Source organism: Electrophorus electricus, chromosome 10 (assembly GCF_041902795.1).
Source record: "Electrophorus electricus isolate QZ-2024a chromosome 10, ASM4190279v1, whole genome shotgun sequence".
In the NCBI taxonomy this organism is placed as follows: domain Eukaryota; kingdom Metazoa; phylum Chordata; class Actinopteri; order Gymnotiformes; family Gymnotidae; genus Electrophorus; species Electrophorus electricus.
The window spans coordinates 19,831,669-19,853,243 of NC_137506.1; the positions used below are offsets into that span (position 1 = coordinate 19,831,669).

The window sequence follows — 21,575 nt, forward strand, 5'->3', positions numbered from 1 at the left end:
AGTTGTTCCTCTGTTGAAGTCATTGATCTATTGTTTCTTAGCTATAATATTACTTAGGCAGCATATTTACTGATGGTTTTATGTATTTAGAAAGAAGTCTCCACATATGATACATTAAAGTACACAGAACTTAGAGCTGCTAATAAACACTATTGGCATATTTCAAAAAGACATTCATGTGCTCCGTGAGGCATTTTATGAACTGAGATTTCTGAGTTAGGCAGATAGTTTAATAGAAACAGTAAAATATACATTCTTGTATAATTAATTTTATTAGCTGTGAAATTCTGCTTTGTACATAATCATGGACAGATTTAGAAATTGTGAACATAAAATCATGTCGTCCTACGTATAATGTCTGCTGATCCCAGTTAAGTGGTTAGGCCAATCAGTCAAAATAGGGGACACAGAACAGCATAAAATACAAATAATTTAAAAAGATCAACTGGATATCGGTGATTAGTGCCCTGAATACCGTGCTTTGTTTACAACGCTCAGAACTCTGACCACAAGTGCAAACACACGCTACTTTCAGGAAGCTGAATTTGTAAATTCAGCTGTATGATGACATCTGCTGGACCAGTAAGTCATTACAAGATACTGGCACAATGTAAGCACAGTTTCCTGTGAAATGTTTATCATTTTTAAATGTAGGAAAGGTTTTGGTTAGTGTTTATACTTGTATATGTTTGCCATCTTTTTTTTTTTTTTGGTCCTAACTATATAATAATATGTTTCAATAATTAGGTGTCTGGGCTGAGGATCTGGTGCCAAGTAAATGTGGCATTTCTAAACAAATGGGCACTTAAATATGTAACTTCTAAAAGTGTAAGTTGTACTACAGAGTTGTGCAGTGCAGCTGAAAATGGCAGCAGTGCTGCTATGAATGCTGAAATATTTCTCACAACCCTCTTTACACATCCTTCCAATTAGATCAAGCTTGAATGCACAAGAATAACCCCCAGAGAGAAGTAACAAAGGCAGGCCTACAGAGAGCACTTATCAAGCGCTGAGAAGCCCAGAAGATTTTTTTTCTCCAGGGTGCCACACTTTTTACACTCTAGCTGGATCTGCACGTATTTGGAGGAATATCCCTGCATTTCTGCCTTAGTGGGATTTGGGCAAGCCCACTTCTGTGTTTCTACATCTACCTACTAGTCTATGTGCTGTTCTTTATCTTACTATAGAATTGACTTTTATAACATTGTTTTATGTTCTTGCAGTTTGATCTCTCTAGTTTCCTGTAAGACTTAAATTCTTTTATGGGAGCTTTCTAGATTTATAGTAAAAATAAAATCATTAACTTGTAGAAAAATAAATAAATATAATGTTATACCTTACATGTAAAGGAGTTACTAGATAATGAAAGCTTGGCATAAACAACAACAACAACATATTATTATTATTATTATTATTTAATAAATTCAGATCTTGACAGAAAAGAATGAATGGCCAGAGGCAGAAACAATAGGGACGTAGAAAGTAGATTTTAAGCAGGGTTCAAGTCTATAATAATTAACTGACTTAATTGCAGGAGGTGCACAGTGCACTGCAGCATTTTATCAGTAAAAAGCACATTCACTGGAAGCACTGCTATGGCTGCGGACATGGACAGCACACCTAAGAAACTGCAGCTACAGTCAGAGGTGGGATTGGTTGGAGGAGTGTCCCTCATTGCAGGGGTCATGATTGGATCTGGGATTTTCATGTCCCCACAAACTGTGTTGCTGAATGTTGATAGTCCAGGTGCCAGCTTGCTGATATGGGCCTGTTGTGGAGTTTTGTCTATGCTGGCATCTCTCAGCTATGCTGAGTTGGGTACAGTCATCTGTGAATCTGGAGGAGAGTACATCTACATTATGCGGACATCAGGCAACCTGATGGCCTTTATTTTTGCCTTCACTTCTGTTATAGTTGTGAGGCCAACCAGCTTGACCGGAGTGGCACTCAGCTTTGCTCAGAATGCAGTCGTACCCTTCTATGACTGTCCACCTCCAGTTCTGGTGGTGAAGTCTGTAGCTGCTGTTGGGATCCTGCTGTTGACCATCGTGAACTGCCTGAACGTGCGCTGTTCCATGGCTATCATGGTGTTCTCCATGGTGGCTAAAGTTCTTGCACTAGGGATTATTGTGATAGGTGGTGTGATATTACTTGTTCAAGGCAACACTGCCAACTTCCAAAACACTTTTGAAGGGACCAACACAAGCATCAGTGCAATAGGAATAGCTTTGTATCAGTGCTTGTGGTCTTACGATGGCTGGAACAACCTGAACTATGTGACTGAAGAGCTTAAACAACCTCAGGTAATGAATATTGACTCTTGCCATACAAAACACTTTGGGGATGATGAGGATAATAAATAATTACATTATTTTAGAGGCTGTATCACATGGTAAAAAACAGAAATAAAACCAACTAACCAAAATATAATTCCTGGAGAACTCAAAGGTAGCTTGTGAAATAAAAGAAATGCTGAATATATAAAGTTCAGATGATAATACTCTTAGTTGAACTAAATTTTAATGAGTGTATTTTATTATTCCCTCAGAGGAAATTTATCTTAGTCTCCAGTACTACTGATCTCATGCATGTTCTATAGATCTCATAACTAACACAAATACAAAGGTACACGGTTAATTATAAAAAGACACTTGACTCTACATAGACTCTTTTCATTAAATTGGATCTTTTCTGCTCTGGCTCCACACCGGCTCTACATATATATATATATATATATATATATATATATATATATATATATATATATATATATATATATATACCTGTCAGTTCTGTTACTTGTTAAGTTTTGCATGTGCTCTTTGCGTTACTAAGACACATTTCCTGTGCTTTCTATTTGGTCAGGTTTTTAATAACCCCTTTTTAGCCCTTTGCCTATCTTTGTGGGGGGGGTTTTATTCGTTCTTGCTTGTGGTCACTTTGTGTGTTTTTGTTTAGCCTGTTTTGATAGTGCCTCATAGATGCCTTACACATGCATCCTGAACCCTGTCATACATTAAACATGTCCTTCCTGTTCTTTAACCTTACCAGTGCTTCACATCTTGTGCTAAAGTCTCTGAGGACACCTTGGTGTATTCTATTCTTTATAGTAATCTTTGATACATCTGTATCTGGTTAGTGTTCATCATCTGTCCTGCATTTTCTTCCTCAATAACTAAAAATATTCTTGGGTCATTCATTATTATCATCTTCTGTGGTCTGGCAGGTCTGAAACTTTGTTTTAGAATATTATATTATCAATCGGAAGAATCTTGCTCTGTGAAATACAATTTCACATTTGTAAACAAGAAATTGCACCTAATTAGCTGTCATGTATGCTCTCCTCAGTGTGGTGATTCTGAATCATTTGACAGTACATGACATTTCATTAAATACCACTGATCAGTGAAGTTGAATGGGTATCAGTCAGAATGGCTCAGAATTCTATGTAGTAGTTATAGTTCTTACATCCTGGATAACACATGCAAAGATTCATGAATTTGTAATCCAGCTATTTTACCATTAAGCAGGCACTGCAAGAAACAGAGACACTTTGTTTATTCTCTTAAGTGAGCATTCTAGAAACAAGCACTTATATCATCCTTAACAAAGCCTTGACATAGACTTTGTAACACTGCTTTCCACCAAATGGGTGTCTGATCTGTGATGAGAAATAGGCTCACTCTTGCAATAGACAGATCGTGTCTAGGAGCTTTCTGCTGTGAACGTCCAGCAGGAGGGCTGAGGGCCAGATTCCATTCCAGGTAGCCCACAGTAAAAGCAGAGTCTGGTGGGGGAGTAACAAGGTTGCAGAGTTCCCATCTGCTCAGGTCCCATCTGCTCAGGGAATGGCTCTCAGCAAGAGTGCGTTATCTGGCACTGCTAGCAATCTGAAGCTTGGTAAAGGGAAAGCAGTCTTCATAGCTTGTCCAACTGCTTACTCTTCTGCTTCCATTCTTAGCAGTATTGGGGTAGTTATTCGAAAACTGTTACAAATCACAAACAGCAGTGGGATAACAATACTTAATATTCAACATGTTGAGGTGACTTGATACTAAATGTAAAACTCATCTTTGTTGTTCCTGTAGTTACAATAGTAAAATGGAATAGTAACATAAACATGGAAGCACAGTTATTTTGAAAATCCCCAGTGCTTTACTGCTTGGCATTTGTGTGCTTATGGTATTTGAATTCCCCATCTCAGACACAATGTTGGGGTAGCAGAAGTGGCATATATCTCATTGTGAGCTGCTTATTACTGTAGAGTAAAACATGACCACATGGCACAAATTCACTGGCTTCATTTAAAATTACATACTATATGCTAAAATTGTACTGTTGCCATTTTATGAGTATATATTATTACTAGAAGAGCAAAAAACCTTGGCACATTTTAACCTGCTTCTGAAACAACGTTTCTGAAACAAAGAATACATGAGATGTGACCCATATCAGGTTAAATAAGTTAAGAAATTCTGAAACGATGCATTATTTTGACACTATAATAGTATGGCAGTGTAGTGAAGGTAGAAGACAGCAGCTTCAAATCCAGGTCTTCTGGGTGACATACATGTACCATGATCACCAGAGCAAAGATTACATTTACATTCTGCTGACATCAGGTACCTTTAAAAATGTACCACACTATCATTTTATGAGTATGTACTGTTAATGCATTAGCAAAATGGGTACATTGTGGATCACTTCTGAAACAATATGTCGCACAAGGTGTGACCCCTGACTGGTTAAATAAGGTTAGAAAACTAAATATCAGAAAATCTGAATGGTGTATTATTTTGATGTCATATTTACGCATAAATAACATGCAAAAATAATAACACGTTTAATAACACCAAGATTATCTACTATATAGTACAGTAGATACTATATCAACTATATAAACTGGGGTGGGAAGTGAGAGCAGTGCTCATGGAAAGCATTAAACTGTGTGCTGTCTTGAACTGCAGAGAAGTAGGTTCACAGAAAGAGTGATTGGATGGTGTGGTCTAAAGTCAATGGCACTGGTGACAGAGAAGGAACCCAGAATGTGTCTATGATTCTCTGACTAGACAGACTTCATTGAAGTCCAGCAGTCATTTGTTGGTCCTTCAGATTCAGTGAGAACATGCTGTGAACACCCTCTACATCTTGATGAAACCCAGCCCAGCCAGAATGCTGCATGTCTTTTCTTAACTGTCTCTGTAAGTAGCTTTAGGAGCTCATCTGCTGCCATATCACTGGGTGTCCTTCCAGTGCTGGTACAAGATTCCATCATGATTCATCACATTGACCTATTAGGAATAGTAAACCTGCATGGCTACTCCACAGAAATAACAACAGACCACTTTGGCCACTGCCCCTGCTAAAACCAACCCCCAACACTGCTAGATTCAGGTCTGGATGGTCACAGACAACTTTGCTCTTGGCTGTTTACTTTTTATTAACAAAATGATGCCACTATAGTGTGCTTTTGGACTTTTCACACTTGCTGTCTCATCAATTCTATGAAAAGCAGGACTGTCATTTTCCTCAAGCAAAGCAAAATGTCACAGGCCCACCCCTGGTAATGCACCTCCAGTGCTCCACCTCTCCTTAGTATTGACAGGTCCACCTTTGTCTCTCTTTAAATACATCTGATTTAGTATAGAGTGCTCATAAACATTATTTTAAACAAGTAAAAAATTCCAAGTAAAATCTTCCAGAATTTTTACTTTGATACTAATACCATGTGTAATATCACAATTCTCAATACTAAAACTATACTTTGGTATAAAACCCCCACACAAATATAAAGTCCTTCCATTGTCTGAACGTAAAATACTTATTGGATTGAACACAGAAAAATCAAAAGCAAAAGCAAGTAAAATTGCTATATAACAAACTAAATACTTCAAACTTTATTTTTCTGTAATTACATTAGGACGTTTATTTGTCTGTTTAAGGTTTTTAACTAGGAAAACCAGTGTGTCTATGTAGTCTTTTATCAGTCTCATTCTCCTTGGACTGCTCTGTTTGGTCTGTTTAGGCTTCTTTAGAGACTTTGATATATTTTGTGTTTCTGTCTAGTACAGATGAAACTGTAGCCTGACTGGATGAAGTTGAGTTCTTAGTAAGAAAAATAAAAAGCAAGAATAACATTCATAATTTGAGTTTAAACTGTACACCCAATCCTCCATTCATGAGCTTATATGGTAAGATGAGTAATTAGCTTATCTCAAAAACAGTTAAATTCTCACTGGAACATTCACTAATTACTTAAGAAAGCTCCCTGGTGTAGCCTTTACCTTTGCATACACTTATGCTTCTTTGCAGAAGAAGCACTTATATCATCCTGAACAAGTATTGACATAAAATTTTGTAACAAAGAGCTGTTGCAAAACTTTCCTGGAAACTTGCAAAGGAAAGCACCCCCCCCCCCCCCCCCCCAAGTTGTCCACTGCTATATATAATACAGTGCCCTGGATTAAATTCCACTTTCAGTTATAAACTGTGTTGTAGCATTCCCACAGTATGCAGTACTTTACTTTGGTGTGCATTAAAAGTTGAATATACATAAGTTTAAAGTGGCTCCACAAGTGTGTGAAAAACACAGCTTTAGTGCAGGGCTCTGGCAGCATCTGAGCTCCTAAAGCTACAGAGACAGTTAAGAAAAGACAAGCAGCATTTTGGCTGGGCTGGGTTTCATCAAAATGTAAAGGATGTTCACATAACTGGCAGTGAAACATAACTGGGTTCACTTGCTTGTGCAATAACCAATTTAGAGTGCTAAACAGATTCATGTGCTTTGAGAACATTAAAAGATTTAATAGTGCACAAGCAAGAAAAAATACACCACTTACAGGTCCACTGCCTGTGCAAGGAATTATTTTAAGTGGAGATTTTAAGTTGGCATAGTCTTTCAGTTTAATTCTGATTAAAGTGCAGCACAATGAACATTGTCCAGAACTGATCTACTAGTCCCTAAGATGAAATCTTCTCCAAAATATACAGTGGTGTTTGAAAGTTTGTGAACCCTTTCTGCATGAAGATGCATGATGATTTCTGCATGAAGATAACCCAAAACATCAATTTTTAGAACTTATGTTAAACAAATGAGAAAAAAAAGTATTATACTTTTACTAAGGAAAATGATCCAGTATTACATATCTCTGAGTGGTATGTGAACCTTCGTTTTCAGTATCTAGTGTGACCACCTTGTGCAATTCTGATGCTTTAGGACATATTTATGCAAAGATATAGAATATTATATAGGCTATTGGCATCTCAACTCCAGTATAATATGACCAGAGCTGATTCAGTGAAGAACCCACAGGTAGTTCCTATGAGCACTTCTGAGAAGGACAAATGAATTTTTAGTTAGGAGTTCCACTTGTAGTGTTGTGATTTATAAATTAGTCACAAATTCTTTGATATGTGCCTGTTTTAAAGGCATTACAGAAAAATACTTGTTAATTTAGTAGTATGCTATCACAATCACTGAACATGTGAAAGTAAATATTTTTATTTAGATTCACTAAACCTTAGTGTTTTCCACATGATTTTGTGAGTAGGTCTTCTTTTTGCTTTGACAAACCTCTGAGAGCAGCTTCTGAATCTAAGCTTAATAGCCACAGACACACACACACACACACACACAAACCCCAATGATCTAACTTACTGCTGCATCAATTAAACTCTTCATAATTGTTCATATTGCTGCATCAGATAAACTGTATGTTAATCTCAAACATGCTACAATGTGTGTGTGCATAATCACACTGACTGATAATTTATCAGTATTATTCTTTATTCAGTATTTGCAGAGCACTTTCTATTTTGTTTTGGAGCAGTTAAAATATGTGTTCTGGGAAAGTTGTGTAAACTCTCTAAAACATGCCTGAAAAAGTTGTGCCACACAGTCTGTTAGTCAGTTAGTGTTTAGTGAACTCGTTACCTCATGTAAGTTGCAAATGCGAGAGTGTAAATAATCAGCAAACAATTGAATATTAAAGATTATAATGCAAAGTAGAGTAGGTTGCATGTGAATAAACACATGCTAGAATTTAGCCAGAAAAACAGGTTAGACAAATTTAAAGAAAAACATGGTGAAAACATGGTATATGAAAGCATGGACCAACTCCTCACAGTTTGGAAATTATTACACTCGAGCATCTGCTTATTCACATGCAACCTACTATATTTGGCTTTATATATCTCACTTTATAACATTACCTTTGATACAACTCTTCTACAGGTTTACTTTGACACATATACATCCATTTTTTATATTTGTGAAAGAACTATACAGATTATATAGTAAGATCCTATTCAAGATATCTTTAGTCTTATATGTGTATATAATGGTTTTAGACATTTTTGCTCTTACATTATTTGTGTGTGGTTTCCAATATAATTTAAGATTAATTGTTACGCCCAAAAATCTATTTTCATTTACTGTTTCTATTTCAATGCCATTTGTTTTCTGATTTGCTGTTTATCAAATATTATAAACTGTGTTTTACTTGAATAAGAGTAGAAATGACATTTGCTGGGAAATGTATTTTTTTGGAAGGATGTGGGTGGTTTATATTAGCAAAATAAATTAAAAAGAAGACTCTTAGCTTAAAAAAAGAAACTAAATAAATATAGTGCAATAGTTGTCTGTGAAATTGTCAGTAACAAAAGAACATATTTAAGGTATGTGTAAGTATTTTTCACAACACTTTAACTTCAGGTTTCAACCACAGGGGTCAATATATCTACAAAGATGTTAAATGAATGGCCAGAAAGATAAAAACATTTTCTCCAGGGGTTAATGCAAGTGTGAAGTGGAAGGTTTATTATTAACTGCCTCAACTGTTGGAAGTGCACGTGTAAACTCAATTGTAGGATGTCTTGCATCTTATCCTTAAAAATGTTTGCTAAGAACAAAGTCTTCAGTAAACGCTGGCAACATGAACGGCAACAGTGCAACACGGAGACTAAAGCTGAAAACAGAGGTTGGAATAGTTGGAGGGGTGTCCCTCATTGCAGGGGTTATGATTGGATCAGGGATTTTCATATCACCACAGACTATGATGCGGAACGTCATGAGTCCAGGTGCCAGCTTGCTGATATGGGCCTGTTGTGGCATTTTGGTTTTGCTGGCATCTCTCAGCTATGCTGAGTTGGGTACAGTCATCTGTGAGTCTGGCGGGGACTACATCTACATTCTGCGGACATCGGGCAACCTGATGGCTTTTATTTTTGCCTTCACCACTGTTGTGATTGTAAAACCAAGCAGCGCAGCGATACAGGCTCTCACTTTTGCCCAGAATACAGTTGCACTCTTCTACGGCAGCTGTCCACCTCCAGTTCTCATGGTAAAAGCTGTAGCTTTTGTTGTGCTCCTTCTGATGAACATCATGAATTGCATGAATGTGCGCTTGTCCATAGCCATCAACGTGTTGCTTTTAGCAGTTAAATTTCTTGCACTGGGAGTTATTACAATTGGTGGCATAATATTACTGTTTCAAGGGGACACTGTCGGCCTCCAAAATTCTTTTGAAGGGACCAATTTCAACATTAATGCCATTGGAATGGCATTCTATCAGTGTCTGTGGTCCTACAGTGGCTGGAGCACCCTAAACTGTGTAACAGAAGAGATTAAACATCCTGAGGTAATCAATTTTACTTATAAAACTGATAAAAGTACTGGTAGTAAATAATTAACTTCCTATAACATTAGTATAAAACATTGAAAACAATGAAAAATTTAAGATAGTCAGCCCACATGTTTGATGTCTGATTACTGATTTTTAAAATTTTTACACTGGTGCTAAAGGCTAATGTACTGGACACTATTTCACCCCAAATCTTTTGTGAATACATTGTCAAATGTCTTGCTTCAAAAGACTACGGATTAAGAATTTAAAAAAAAATCTAAAATAGTATGTATAGAACATATTTACAAATTTAGGTTCAAAGTTAAAATATATTATCTTATTATAGATTTTCAGCTGATCCAACTTCTTGTTCTGAATAAGCTTTCCAATAGTTAAATTAATAAAACCTAGACTGGGTTTGGAGTAGAACCTGACTTTTCAATGTGATGGTGGGAGCTAGTGGCAGGAAGCTGACTCACTTACCACAAGTGGCCATACAGAGTTCTGACATTGGGAGGAGCAGTTCACCTGTTTAATTTTTGCTTCCAGTTGGGACCATTGGTCTGAAGCCTGGGAAAGAATTTTGTCTGTCTGCGAGGTAGTCTTGGTGGTTTCCAGTTGTGGTGGTATCCAAAGCTGCCAAGGAGGTGATAGCATTAGGTATAGATAACAGAATCCAGGAGGTTCTCATTGTCTCTTGTTTGATGTATCATTGTTATTCATTTATGATAAATGGTTCTCTCACTCAGATAAAGACAGTTATTACAACCAGTTGTGGAGTGTGAAGACATGGTTAAAACAAGGTCCAAGCAGCAGTAATCTGAGTTATCTTAGCAGCAGTGAGGGGAGGCAGGCTAGCGCCAAGCTAAGAAAAAAAAGTTTGCAAATTATTGGATATTTCCATCCAAAAAATAAACAGACAATAAGCCTACTCCAATTTCTTTTTTTCTAAAATCCCTTTTAACATGCTAAATCCACAAATTGAATCAATGATAACAACAATCAGACAGCACTCATATAGTCTGCAATATATTTTTTGGACTCACGGATAAAACACGAACACAAAGCTTTTGGCCTTAGGCTTTCATCAGTGTGTACATGACATTCCAACCACCATCTCACCTATATACTGTAAACACAAGTGAATCCCACCCCCTTAGTGACATTATTAAAGGGTTACAAGCATATTTAATCATTAGTCATTATCCAAATTGGTATACAAATTATCAATGTTAATATGCAAATTTATAGCAATTACTCAACAATTACTATAATCAAAAGATACAAATAGATTATAATCCTTCCTACAAGGCTAGACCACAGTATCTTTTTTTTCTAGACTACAATGGAGTCGGCAGTGTTTAATTAGTCATTTCCATTCAGTGAGTATGAGTTATAAGAACTACATCTTGACAACAATTCAAGACCATATGGAATTGGTGGCGCTGAGCATGCAGTATCACTGGGGCTGGGTACCGCCTTATTCAGTCCAGTTTTGGTTTATGTTTAAAGAGGTTCAGCTTGGACTAAAAGTGATCTTGGAGTGGGTGAAATTTGGACACCAGACCTCTCTGGTGAGCCTTTGGGAAGTGTTGTGGGCTGAACTCAGTGAAATATTGATGAAGGTAGGTGCCTACCTGATGAACCATGAGAAGAGCTTGTGGTTGCTGGTATGATTTATGGTATTTATAAAAATAAATAAATTGTATTGTTGTTAGCATGAACAAAAGCAGAGAACATATGGGACAAGTATTAGTATGAACTTTGAGAACAAATGCTCAGTGTGTATGAACTTTGAACACTTTGTAAAGTTTCTTTCCATAACCCATTGAACATGGATCTTGGCTTTTTCTAAATATACATGGAACTGAAAATGTCAGTGTAACATCCATGATAAGAAAGACAAGATAAGAAAAATAATGTCTCTGGACTGTGGCTTTAGATTCTGCAAAGCATTGTTTAAGTAACTGATTAAAGACACTAAATTATTATTATCTATTATTATCTCACTAAATATTTACATAATCATTCCAAAATTAAATGAAACTCTTAAAATGTATATAAATCTTAACAATAGATATTGACCCTTTCCTGAAAAAAGTTACAAAGGAAGTCTAATGGAAATTTACAAACAGCAGCCGATGGCCAGTTTCCCATGCAGGAAAAATGATGAAGTCTTTTGATGCTGCATCAACCTATCTAATATGACAGACATTAAATATGCAGAACAATCTGTGTGAAATAAATGTATACAACTCATAACAGATACCAACAGTTAGTGCATCCAAGAGGTCACTTGACAGGGGAGTCACAATAACATAGCTGGCATGGACATCTTTGCCTTGAATGTGAAAAAATATTTTGTGAATATGTCATACAATGCATAATGCTTCTCCAATCCAGTTACCAAATATCCATTGAAGTCAGGAGGCATGTTTTTTCACTTTAAGCCATGGTAGTTTTCATTGACAAGTTTAGGCTCTAGTACTCTGCCCTCAAATGGACTGTATGACAATCTGTTTGGTTCTCGGAAGTTCATGTGTGTTGCAAGTCCAGGAGCAAAATCATGTCAACAAAGTCTCGACTTTCTGCTCAAATTAAACACTTGATACTGTAGACTATGCCACAACTGCCCAAACCCCTGTAAAATCAAAAGTATAGTTACTTAAATTGTCTTCACTGCACACTTTACTTGATGCTTCCCACACCTTTCTGAATACATTGTTATAATTTCCTCTGGACATCATTTTGCCTCTGAATCTAAGCAGAATATCCACTCTGGAGCCATTTGGATTAAGACCACATTTTTTGCACAGCTTTCTTAATGGGTCAATCTAGGACAAAGTTTAGATTAAAAAAACAACAACTTGTTAATACTTTATGTACATACATACACAACAAATACACAAATACATGTATGTACACAGGATAAAACTGTATTTTTATAATACATGTATTTGTTTAAACAGCTAATTTCAGTATGAGATTGTTGATAATGGATCATTGCAAACTCTGTATTCAGAACTGTATCTGACATACAATTTTATTTATTTTTTTTACCAACCCATGGTGCCCAGAAGTGAAATGTCAGGGGCACTATTTAGTGGGGTTTTACTGCTACCTGTGAGTGAAGATAAAGCTAGTAACTGATAATACAGATAATATAAACTGTGCAGCAACAGATGAGCTTTCATCTCAGACTTTAAATCTACAAGGTGGACCAACAAGGTAGGCAGGTCTAATAGACTGGAGAGTGAGTGGACACAGTGTTTAAAAACATATTTACTTTTGACAAAACCTTGTACAACCATCTCCATAAAAATCTTCTTCCAAAAGGACTCCATATCTACCTCTCCACTGATATCTAGTGGGGGTTCTGGAATATCACTCACTTAAAATAGACACACATCTTCATCATGGCCATGAAACCAAATAAAAAGCAAAACAACAAAATATATATAGCACTTGGAATGCAAAGATCTGTTGAAACATAAATAAAAATATAAACATACCTGCCAAACTGAATGCTCCTTTAGTTAGCGTCAACAGTCACTAACTGTTGGCGCTGCAAGCAAATCTTCATGTCTTCTGCAAACTATTTTCTTTTTACTATCTCTGCTAAAATATGTTCCTTAGGTTGATCCACTTGTGCAGAAGTGGAACAGTAATCCATGGATCTTAAATGGGCCCAGAGGAAACTCTTCATCCCATTTCTAATGGCAGTGTGCATGGTTCAAGTTTTCTGTTGAACATGAAGGGGGGGGGGGGGGTGCTCTCTCCTTTGAATGTTTTTATGACTGTGTATATTCCATTTTCATCGTCCAAACACCGGCTCTGGTGATGAATACTGACTGTTATAGCTGTAACATCTGGGTTTGTGTGCTTCCTCTGCATGTGCTTTTTAAGTTTTTTTTCTTATTATTTAAAAACAAATTGCAATGAAGACATTTCAGCTGAATTTTATTTCTGAAACAAATTATTTTCATTTTCCTTGCATTTGGATAGGGTTGTAACTTTAAGTTGCAAGTAGATGCTGGAGTAGAGGGAGCAGGTGTAATGAGCACGACAGGAGATGCTAGAGTGGCTGTACTTTCATGTGAATGTCATGTGCTGCTGATGATGGGCGAATGTTTGCATATCCAACGTGTTTGTGAAAATCTTCATCATAAATTATAGTGGCTTTGCAACTTAGACAGTGTAAATTAAATTTTGGTCAAAACCAAATTATGAGGAAAAAAAACAAATATATATATAGAACTCCTTATTGATACCATAGAGGATGGGAGCTACCAAGCAGGTGGATAGTTTAATGTTACTAGTTGTGAAACAGTGCCCACTTGGATTGATGCTAAATGAAGTGTTGTACTCTTTTGATATATTCCAGGTTTCAGTGCTCAGTGTAGATGAGAAAAGGATGAGCCCCCTTAAGACATTTCTACCTGCATGTCTACCTCCAAGCTTGATGACAAGGTGTTACTGGTTACCAGTGTTCACAGGGATGAGCTTCTTAGAAAAGAAAGCAACTGGGTGGTGTTTGGGTGGTTCTCCTTGCCTCTGTGACCGCACAACCCTGACTCCCACCTCAGGGGATATTGGAACTTCACAGTGACTTCAGTGAAGCTTTTGTAGTCTTTAGAATTCCACAGTGTTAGTGTTTAAGCAGGGCTCAACCCTATAATTATCCACTGTTTCAATTGCAGGAGGTGCCCAGTGCACTGGAAAAAATATTCACTGCTGTGGCTACAAACATGGACAACACACCTAAGAAACTGCAGCTGCAGTCAGAGGTGGGACTGGTTGGAGGGGTGTCCCTCATTGCAGGGGTCATGATTGGATCAGGGATTTTCATGTCCCCGCAGACTATGTGGTCAAACATTGGGAGTCCAGGTGCCAGCTTGCTGATATGGGCCTGTTGTGGAGTTTTGTCTATGCTGGCATCTCTCAGCTATGCTGAGTTGAGTACAGTCACCTGTGAATCTGGAGGAGACTACAACTACATTCTGCGGACATCAGGCAACCTGATGGCCTTTATTTTTACCTTCTACACTTTAGTTGTTGTGATGCCAGCCAGCTCAACTGGACTAGCACTTAGCTTTGCTCAGAATGCAGTCGCACCCTTCTATGTCTGTCCACCTCCAGTTCTGGTGGTGAAGTCTGTAGCTGCTGTTGGACTCCTGCTGTTGACCATCGTGAACTGTGTGAATGTTCGCTTTTCCATGGCCATTACTGTGTTTCTCTTGGCAGCTAAATTTTTTGCACTGGCAGTTATCTCGATAGGTGGGGTGATGTTACTAATTCAAAGGGACACTGTTGGCCTCCAGAATTGTTTTCAAGGCACCAATTTCAACATTAGTGCTATAGGAATGGCTTTCTATCAGTGTCTGTGGTCCTATGGTGGCTGGAATAACCTGAACTGTGTAACAGAAGACGTTCTGAGGTAATTGTTTTTAATGTTTAAGTCATTATATATGACACCCAGGTATTAAGTGAAAACAATCAAACAAAAGTTTTGAGGGCTTGGAACTAGAGGGGTATAAGTGACATTTTGGGTGGACAAAAGTTATATATCAGATGAAAGCTTTTGATTTGGATCTATCTAATGACAAAAAGATCAGATACAGATATAAAACCTATTTTTAATAATTTTTAAAAACCTGTTAATTACCACAGACAGGACATGGTATGCCTGAAATGTATTTGTGCTCTCATGTAAAATTTGTCCAATGTCACTTACACCTCTTTGATGTATTGCCTAAAAGACCTGAAAATTCTGAATATTAAAATTTGGGAGTATAAAAAAAATTATTTTGCTTTGCGAAATAAGTGATTTCATTGATATTTGCTGTAACACTTTTAATAAAACATTTAGGTACATTTACAGTGCATGAGAAAGTAAAGTAGATTGCAAATGTAGCAAAGTCTTTTTTACCCAATATATTTTTACATTAAATGAAATTTGATATTACTTTGTTTTTATACTTACAAATGTAGAATGACCTATTTTTTTTAATCAAGTGGTTTCAGTGCAGCCATTAAGTGCAGTTTGTTTTACCAGATAGTTTCAAGTTTCTTTAGGGAACTCTTTGTCGGTCTTGCACATAAAATGCATGCTGTCTTTGTTCTGGAAAAAAACCTTGGAAATGACTTTAGCCATATGTTTGAGATCAATGTACTGTTGAAGCGTGAAGTGATGTTGACATTAGAGGCATTTTAGCTAGATAAGTAGTTAAAATGCTGCTCTGATTTCTGTATTCATATCAACACTAAAGAAGAGTGCACCAGTTTTAGTGGCAGTTATATATACCCTTGCCACCATGTGTCACAGATAAGGTGGTATATTTTTTTGCACACTTTTTTCTTTCCAGCACTCTGATGCAAGTTTTGTTATTGTTGTTGTTGTTGTTGAAGGCTAAATTATAAGCAGACGAAAAATTCAGTAGGCCTACATTGACAGTATACCTCTTGCAAGGTCTTTCCATATTTTTGGGTAGTAAATTGAACACAGTGTAGGCTATCTGATTTTATTTGCCAAATGTGTTTGCATTAAATATGGTTCAAATCACTATTTTGTTTGCCTTATAAGCTCAGATATTAAGATGTGAGCTTTTGGCTCTCTCAGTCCATAGATGTACAGCTATCCAATAATGTTTAATGGCCTACATTAAGGGTATAGAACCAGCATTCCATCACGTCACCAAACTGAAAATAAATGTAGCAATAGAAATTGAAAACAAAGGTGAACATAACATTTACAACCACTTAAAATACTTTACTTAAAAGTAATGGCTTTGGTAATAATTAATGAAAACTAGAGGGTTGGTTATCATTATGGAAATCATTTACAGCATTTTTATCCAAATGGTATCACTCAGGTGACAAACAGAATCAGTTTGACAATGGTTGGTTAATATGATTCTGCAGGATTGCACCCTGAGCCCTGAGCTGATGTTTTAGCACGCTACTGCTTATTTATGTTCAGATACAACGTGTAATTTTACATTTTATATTTCTTCCAGAATTGTTCCTTTTGCCTTTAAATGGTGTCATACATGATTGTGTATGGTTACCATGGATGGAGCATTGATGAAAAATATCTATGTTAATATAGAAAGTAATAAGGGAACACCAAGTGATAAACTGAAAACCAAGCTGCCATAAAAGTTAATATTTGCACAGGAATACTTTGTACTTAGCTACTCTCTGCCTTTTTATTTGTCTCTGAGGTGTTAGAATTCATTTCACATCCACTTTGACACCATGAAAGACAACAAGTATGAAAAGCTAAATCTGAAACGGGAGATAGGATTATTAAGTGCTGTATCTCTGGTTGCTGGCACCATGATAGGATCAGGAATTTTCATGTCTCCGCAGTTTGTCTTGTCTAACATCGGGAGTCCTGGAGCTAGCTTGATAATCTGGTTCATATGTGGCCTGGTGACCATGTGTGCTGCACTGTCTTATGCTGAACTGGGCACCATCTTCACAGAGTCTGGGGGAGACTTCATCTATGTGCTGCGAATCTATGGGCCCTTCCCTGCGTTCTTCGTGGCATTCACATTCATGTTTGTGATGAAGCCGTCAAATATGGCTGCTGTTGCCCTGGGTTTTGCCGAGTATATTCTGGCTCCCTTTTACCAAGGTTGTGAGCCACCTGCACTGGTGGTGAAGTGCACCGCTGCAACGTGTATTCTGGTCGTGGCCTCCGCCAATATCCTGAATATTCGCTTTACCATGGTGGCTCAGGTTGTCTTCATGGCAGCCAAGGTGATAGCTCTGACGGTGATTGTGATCGGAGGAATACTGACGATGGTCCAAGGTAGCACAGAAAGCTTAAGCAGTTCAGATGTTGCCTTCAAAGATACGAAGCTTGGTGCGAGTTCCATTGGAATGGCTCTGTATCAGGGCCTCTGGTCCTATGCTGGATGGTGCAGCTTAAATTTTGTGACTGAGGAAGTGAAAAAGCCAGAGGTGAGATGTTCTGCTGGAGATTTGAAAATGCTCTCTTGATATGAAAATATGCCTCCTACAAAAAAAAAAAAAAAATGTTATGATACCATGCTTTGAGAGAAATTGAAAATCTTTTGATGGGAATATAAATTATTATATATTTTAAGATTTTTAAGTGTCACTGAATTTATTGCATCTCTTCATGTAAGGTAAATCTTCCCAGGGCAATAATGATTGCCATTCCCACGGTAACAATCTTCTACTTGCTGGTCAATGTCAGTTATCTGGCTGCAATGACACCTAGAGAGATGATGTTCTCCACTGCTGTGGCAGTTACCTGGGGGTAAGTTTATATGTATAGACAGCACTTAATTCTAATATGTATTACAAACTGACATTTTGTTGGTCAATGGCAGGGTAGTGATTGACAATTCTCTTGTCTCTGATCACAGGAATAAGGTATTGGGAGGCTGGGGTTGGGTGATGTCCATTGCAGCAGCACTGTCATCTTTTGGTTCTTTGAATGGATCATTCTTCAGTGGAGGACGGGTTTGCTTTGTAGCTGCCAGAGAGGGACATTTGGTAAGGTGAAAAACAAGTAAGAGAACAAATAAGACATTCAATATGTGTTCAGTACTGGTGGTTAGCCAAACCACTAAACAGGTTTTAGCTAAGCTACTGACATCATGCCAAAAACATATTCATCTATTGCACAGTGTATTTATCTAGACATTTGAATGGCACAGTAATTTCTACTCTGTGTACCAAAAACACACCTGCCAAAGCAATCCCAGCACATGGAAAATAAGTCGCATGTGTTACTCATGTTCATTTTCTGTGTTACTCATTTTTCAGCCTGACATCCTGGCCATGGCACATGTGCGACGCCTGACTCCTTCTCCCGCACTCATCTTTACCACTATCATCTCTCTCATTGTCCTCATTCCTGGAGATTTCGAGGGCATCGTCAACTTCTTTGGGTACATCCAACACTGCATGTGCACATGTCATTCCACTGACATGACAGGTTCAAATAATTAGTTACACAATCCAGTCTGCCTGATGACTAAACAATGTTACAGAAATACAGTCAGATTTTCACATGGTCAAAATTTCTTGAGCTTTATTTATCAGTAGAGAAATTCTTTTTTGTGAGCACCACTTTTTATGCTGCTAGTGTTTTGTGATTAAAACTTAATGAATGCTGTACATCACAGAGTACAAAAGAGTGTTTTTTTTTTCATTATGAGATTTTTCTATGAATCTTTTCTACATTAGATTATTTTATAGACAACCTCAGCCTAGTAAAACATTATTACTGTTGTAGAAAATAAGAAATAAGCATAAGTGCGAATGAAGACACACCAAAATCAATTAGTTGTTATTATAAATGAAACAATGTTGCAATAACAACAAACAAATAATTTGGCTACAATTCATTCCCATGGTAGCAATATTTAATTCTGTTTTTGTTTAGTTTTTGTTTGTCTTTCATAATGTATGTGATGCATGTGATGTTGAATGACCATGAGCATAAATATTATGACTTTCCATAAACCAACCTGCTGTCCTGTATTAAAGGTGTAGCAGCTTATACTAATTTATTCAGTTTAACCATTTAATAAAGAAAGTTTTCAGTGTTATCATGTTTTGTGAAATGGTGTAACATTTTGTCTGAAATGTTTATGAAAGGCATGTTCATAACAAGTAATAACTTAGTGTTCCACTAATTCCACTCCTGATCTGTCAATCAGATTTACAGCCTGGTTCTTCTATGGAGTCACATTATCAGGACTTCTCTATCTAAAAATCAAGAAGCCTGATCTTCCGCGTGCATACTCGGTAAGAGAGTAACAGGTTCAAGGTTTGCAGGAATTGTGACCAAACACTTTTTTACTAGATGTCTGCATGGTATGTTTAAAATCCATGTGGTATGGTTAAGTTCTATATGGTTAATTTTAAAGATAATTCTTCTCAAGATTTTTATAAAGATTACTGCATCTAAGCTAGAGAGTAGTAATCACGCCCAGCCTCAAGGTCAGGTCTTTTAGGTGGCAAATATGTGCTCTGACCACCAGGCCAAAGAGACAGATCCCTGGCATGTCAGCCAGAACACACATTTACCCTCTGAAATTTCAGTCTCTGTCTCAATTCTTATTGCTTGTTTTATAATAAATCCCAGTGTGTAGTTACCCATGTCTTAGTCCTTGTGTTTTTATATTATCCTCTTAGGTGCCTATCGTTATCCCTATCCTGGTTCTGCTGGCAGCTGTTTTCCTGGTTCTAGCACCCATCATTGACAATCCTCGGCTGGAGTACCTGTATGTCATCCTTTTCATCCTCAGTGGAGTTGTCATTTACGTGCCATTCATTCACTACAGACTATTCCCAGGCCTGTTTGACAAACTCACCGTCTTCCTCCAACTCTTCCTGGAGGTGGCGCCCACTGACAAAAACCTGTAAAGGGCCAGGGTTCTTCCAGGTTGTGGGGCATTGCTTTTCAGCTATTAACCCCCATTCAATATTACTGCTTTTCAAGGGCATTTTACCTTTCTGTTACCACTCTGTCATTGGTGGTAAAAATTTAGACCCTAATATTTCTAAAATAAGTAAAATAATTAAAGTAAAAAAGCTTGATTTTATTTTATTTCGTTAGAATCTGTTTCCAAGCATTATGTTCTTGTGGGGACTAACCATGTAGGACTCTTTTTCTGAATTTAGTAGCATACAAGCCTTTTGGCACTTTTAGGCATGCTAGACTAAAATATGTGAACAAAATAATTATTCTTTATTTGTGAAAACATTTCTGATTTTCAAACATTTAAAATGTTTTCAAATTGTGTATGTTTTATCTAATTCAGAGTAAAGTGATTTTAATGAAAAATATTACTAAAGCTCTTTAAAAAACCTCATTTGAAAACCACGCTTCCCACCTGAGCAAACTACTTGTGAAAACTACCAGTTAAGCCTTAATGACGTTTTCAGATTCTGGATGCAACCAATTTAATTTTCTTTCCTCCTGAAAATTTCCTTAGGTTCTTTTGCATTTAGTCAAGCATTAAAGTCCTTTTATAAAGCACATATGTGATTTGAGATATAAAAATGACATGGAATAAAAATTTGAATTGGAAAATTGTGGAAATCTTAGGTCATGTTAAGTGAAATGAGTATTACTGCAAAAGAAAGACACAGCTTGATGGATCCACAACAAGCCATTATGAGCCTTGAACTTATTTTCTCTTAAGAGTGTCTGCCTACTAGAAGCAAAAGAATGGTAAAAGTAAATATTGCTAGACGCAGTAGTATTGGGTCTTCATTGCTGTTGGTTTTAAAGGTAGTGTAGTATAGTTTAAACCAGGAATCAAGCTCCAAGAAAAGACATAAATGAATCTTCATACTCAAGAGTTAAGGCTGATGACAAAAGGTCTCAGATCTGAGACTGGGGCTAAGAGGACTGAGTCTAAGACAGGATCAAGACTAAAGCAAAATAAATTCAAATCCATGACTCAAATTGTTATATAGGTACACTGAATATTGATTTATTTATAGTATACATGTCATTCTGGGTAGATAATTATTTTGAATATAAACAATCATTGATGGGTGTTGGATAAGTTTACACTTTAAAAATTTTGAATCAGCACTTACAGTGAACTCAACACTGGAGTTTTGCTTTGTAAACTTTTCCAACTTCCAAAGTTATACTGACCAGGTATAAATCTTAATGGCTGGATTAGAGAATGGAAGGCGAAGTCAAACAGGTATAAATAACAAATGCTAAAATGTCCATAATCTGAAATATCTATGCACTATGTATTCAACTAAAAAGACTTACACATCTGCTGACAAATCTGGATTTATATGAAAATAAGTAAACTCGCAATCACTTCAGGGTAAATAACCTTTACAAAATATAGGTGTCCATATTGGTAATATGGAAATTAGGCTTGTTCAACCCTACTACATTTTCAAAAACAAATACTTGTAAATCGTAAGTCTAATTAA

General features: G+C 36.9%; 1 protein-coding gene across 3 annotated transcripts; it reads left to right on the top strand.

Annotated features, from left to right (window-relative positions):
* Positions 1-1,652: 1,652 nt before the first annotated feature.
* zmp:0000001267 (b(0,+)-type amino acid transporter 1) lies at positions 1,653-20,703 on the top strand. 3 transcript variants are annotated; one of them, XM_081721837.1, is made up of 6 exons: positions 1,653-2,303; positions 17,780-17,913; positions 18,023-18,152; positions 18,426-18,550; positions 19,325-19,412; positions 19,803-20,703. In XM_081721837.1, exons 1-6 carry the CDS (start codon positions 1,686-1,688, stop codon positions 20,031-20,033), a joined length of 1,326 nt encoding a protein of 441 aa, XP_081577963.1. In that variant the 5' UTR covers positions 1,653-1,685; the 3' UTR covers positions 20,034-20,703. The 3 variants fall into 3 exon arrangements, with proteins under 3 accessions (XP_081577963.1, XP_026871148.2, XP_026871147.2); XM_027015347.2 differs by lacking the exon at positions 1,653-2,303 and adding an exon at positions 8,907-9,638; XM_027015346.2 differs by lacking the exon at positions 1,653-2,303 and adding an exon at positions 16,881-17,591.
* The last annotated feature ends 872 nt before the right edge of the window (positions 20,704-21,575 follow it).

Coding starts and splice junctions, on each gene's coding strand:
- zmp:0000001267 (XM_027015346.2), top strand. CDS start 16,881: ATGAAAGACAACAAGTATGAAAAGCTAAATCTGAAACGGGAGATAGGA. Junction 17,914..18,022: donor GCTGTGGCAGTTACCTGGGG/GTAAGTTTATAT, acceptor CTCTGATCACAG/GAATAAGGTATTGGGAGGCT. Junction 19,413..19,802: donor ATCTTCCGCGTGCATACTCG/GTAAGAGAGTAA, acceptor TTATCCTCTTAG/GTGCCTATCGTTATCCCTAT.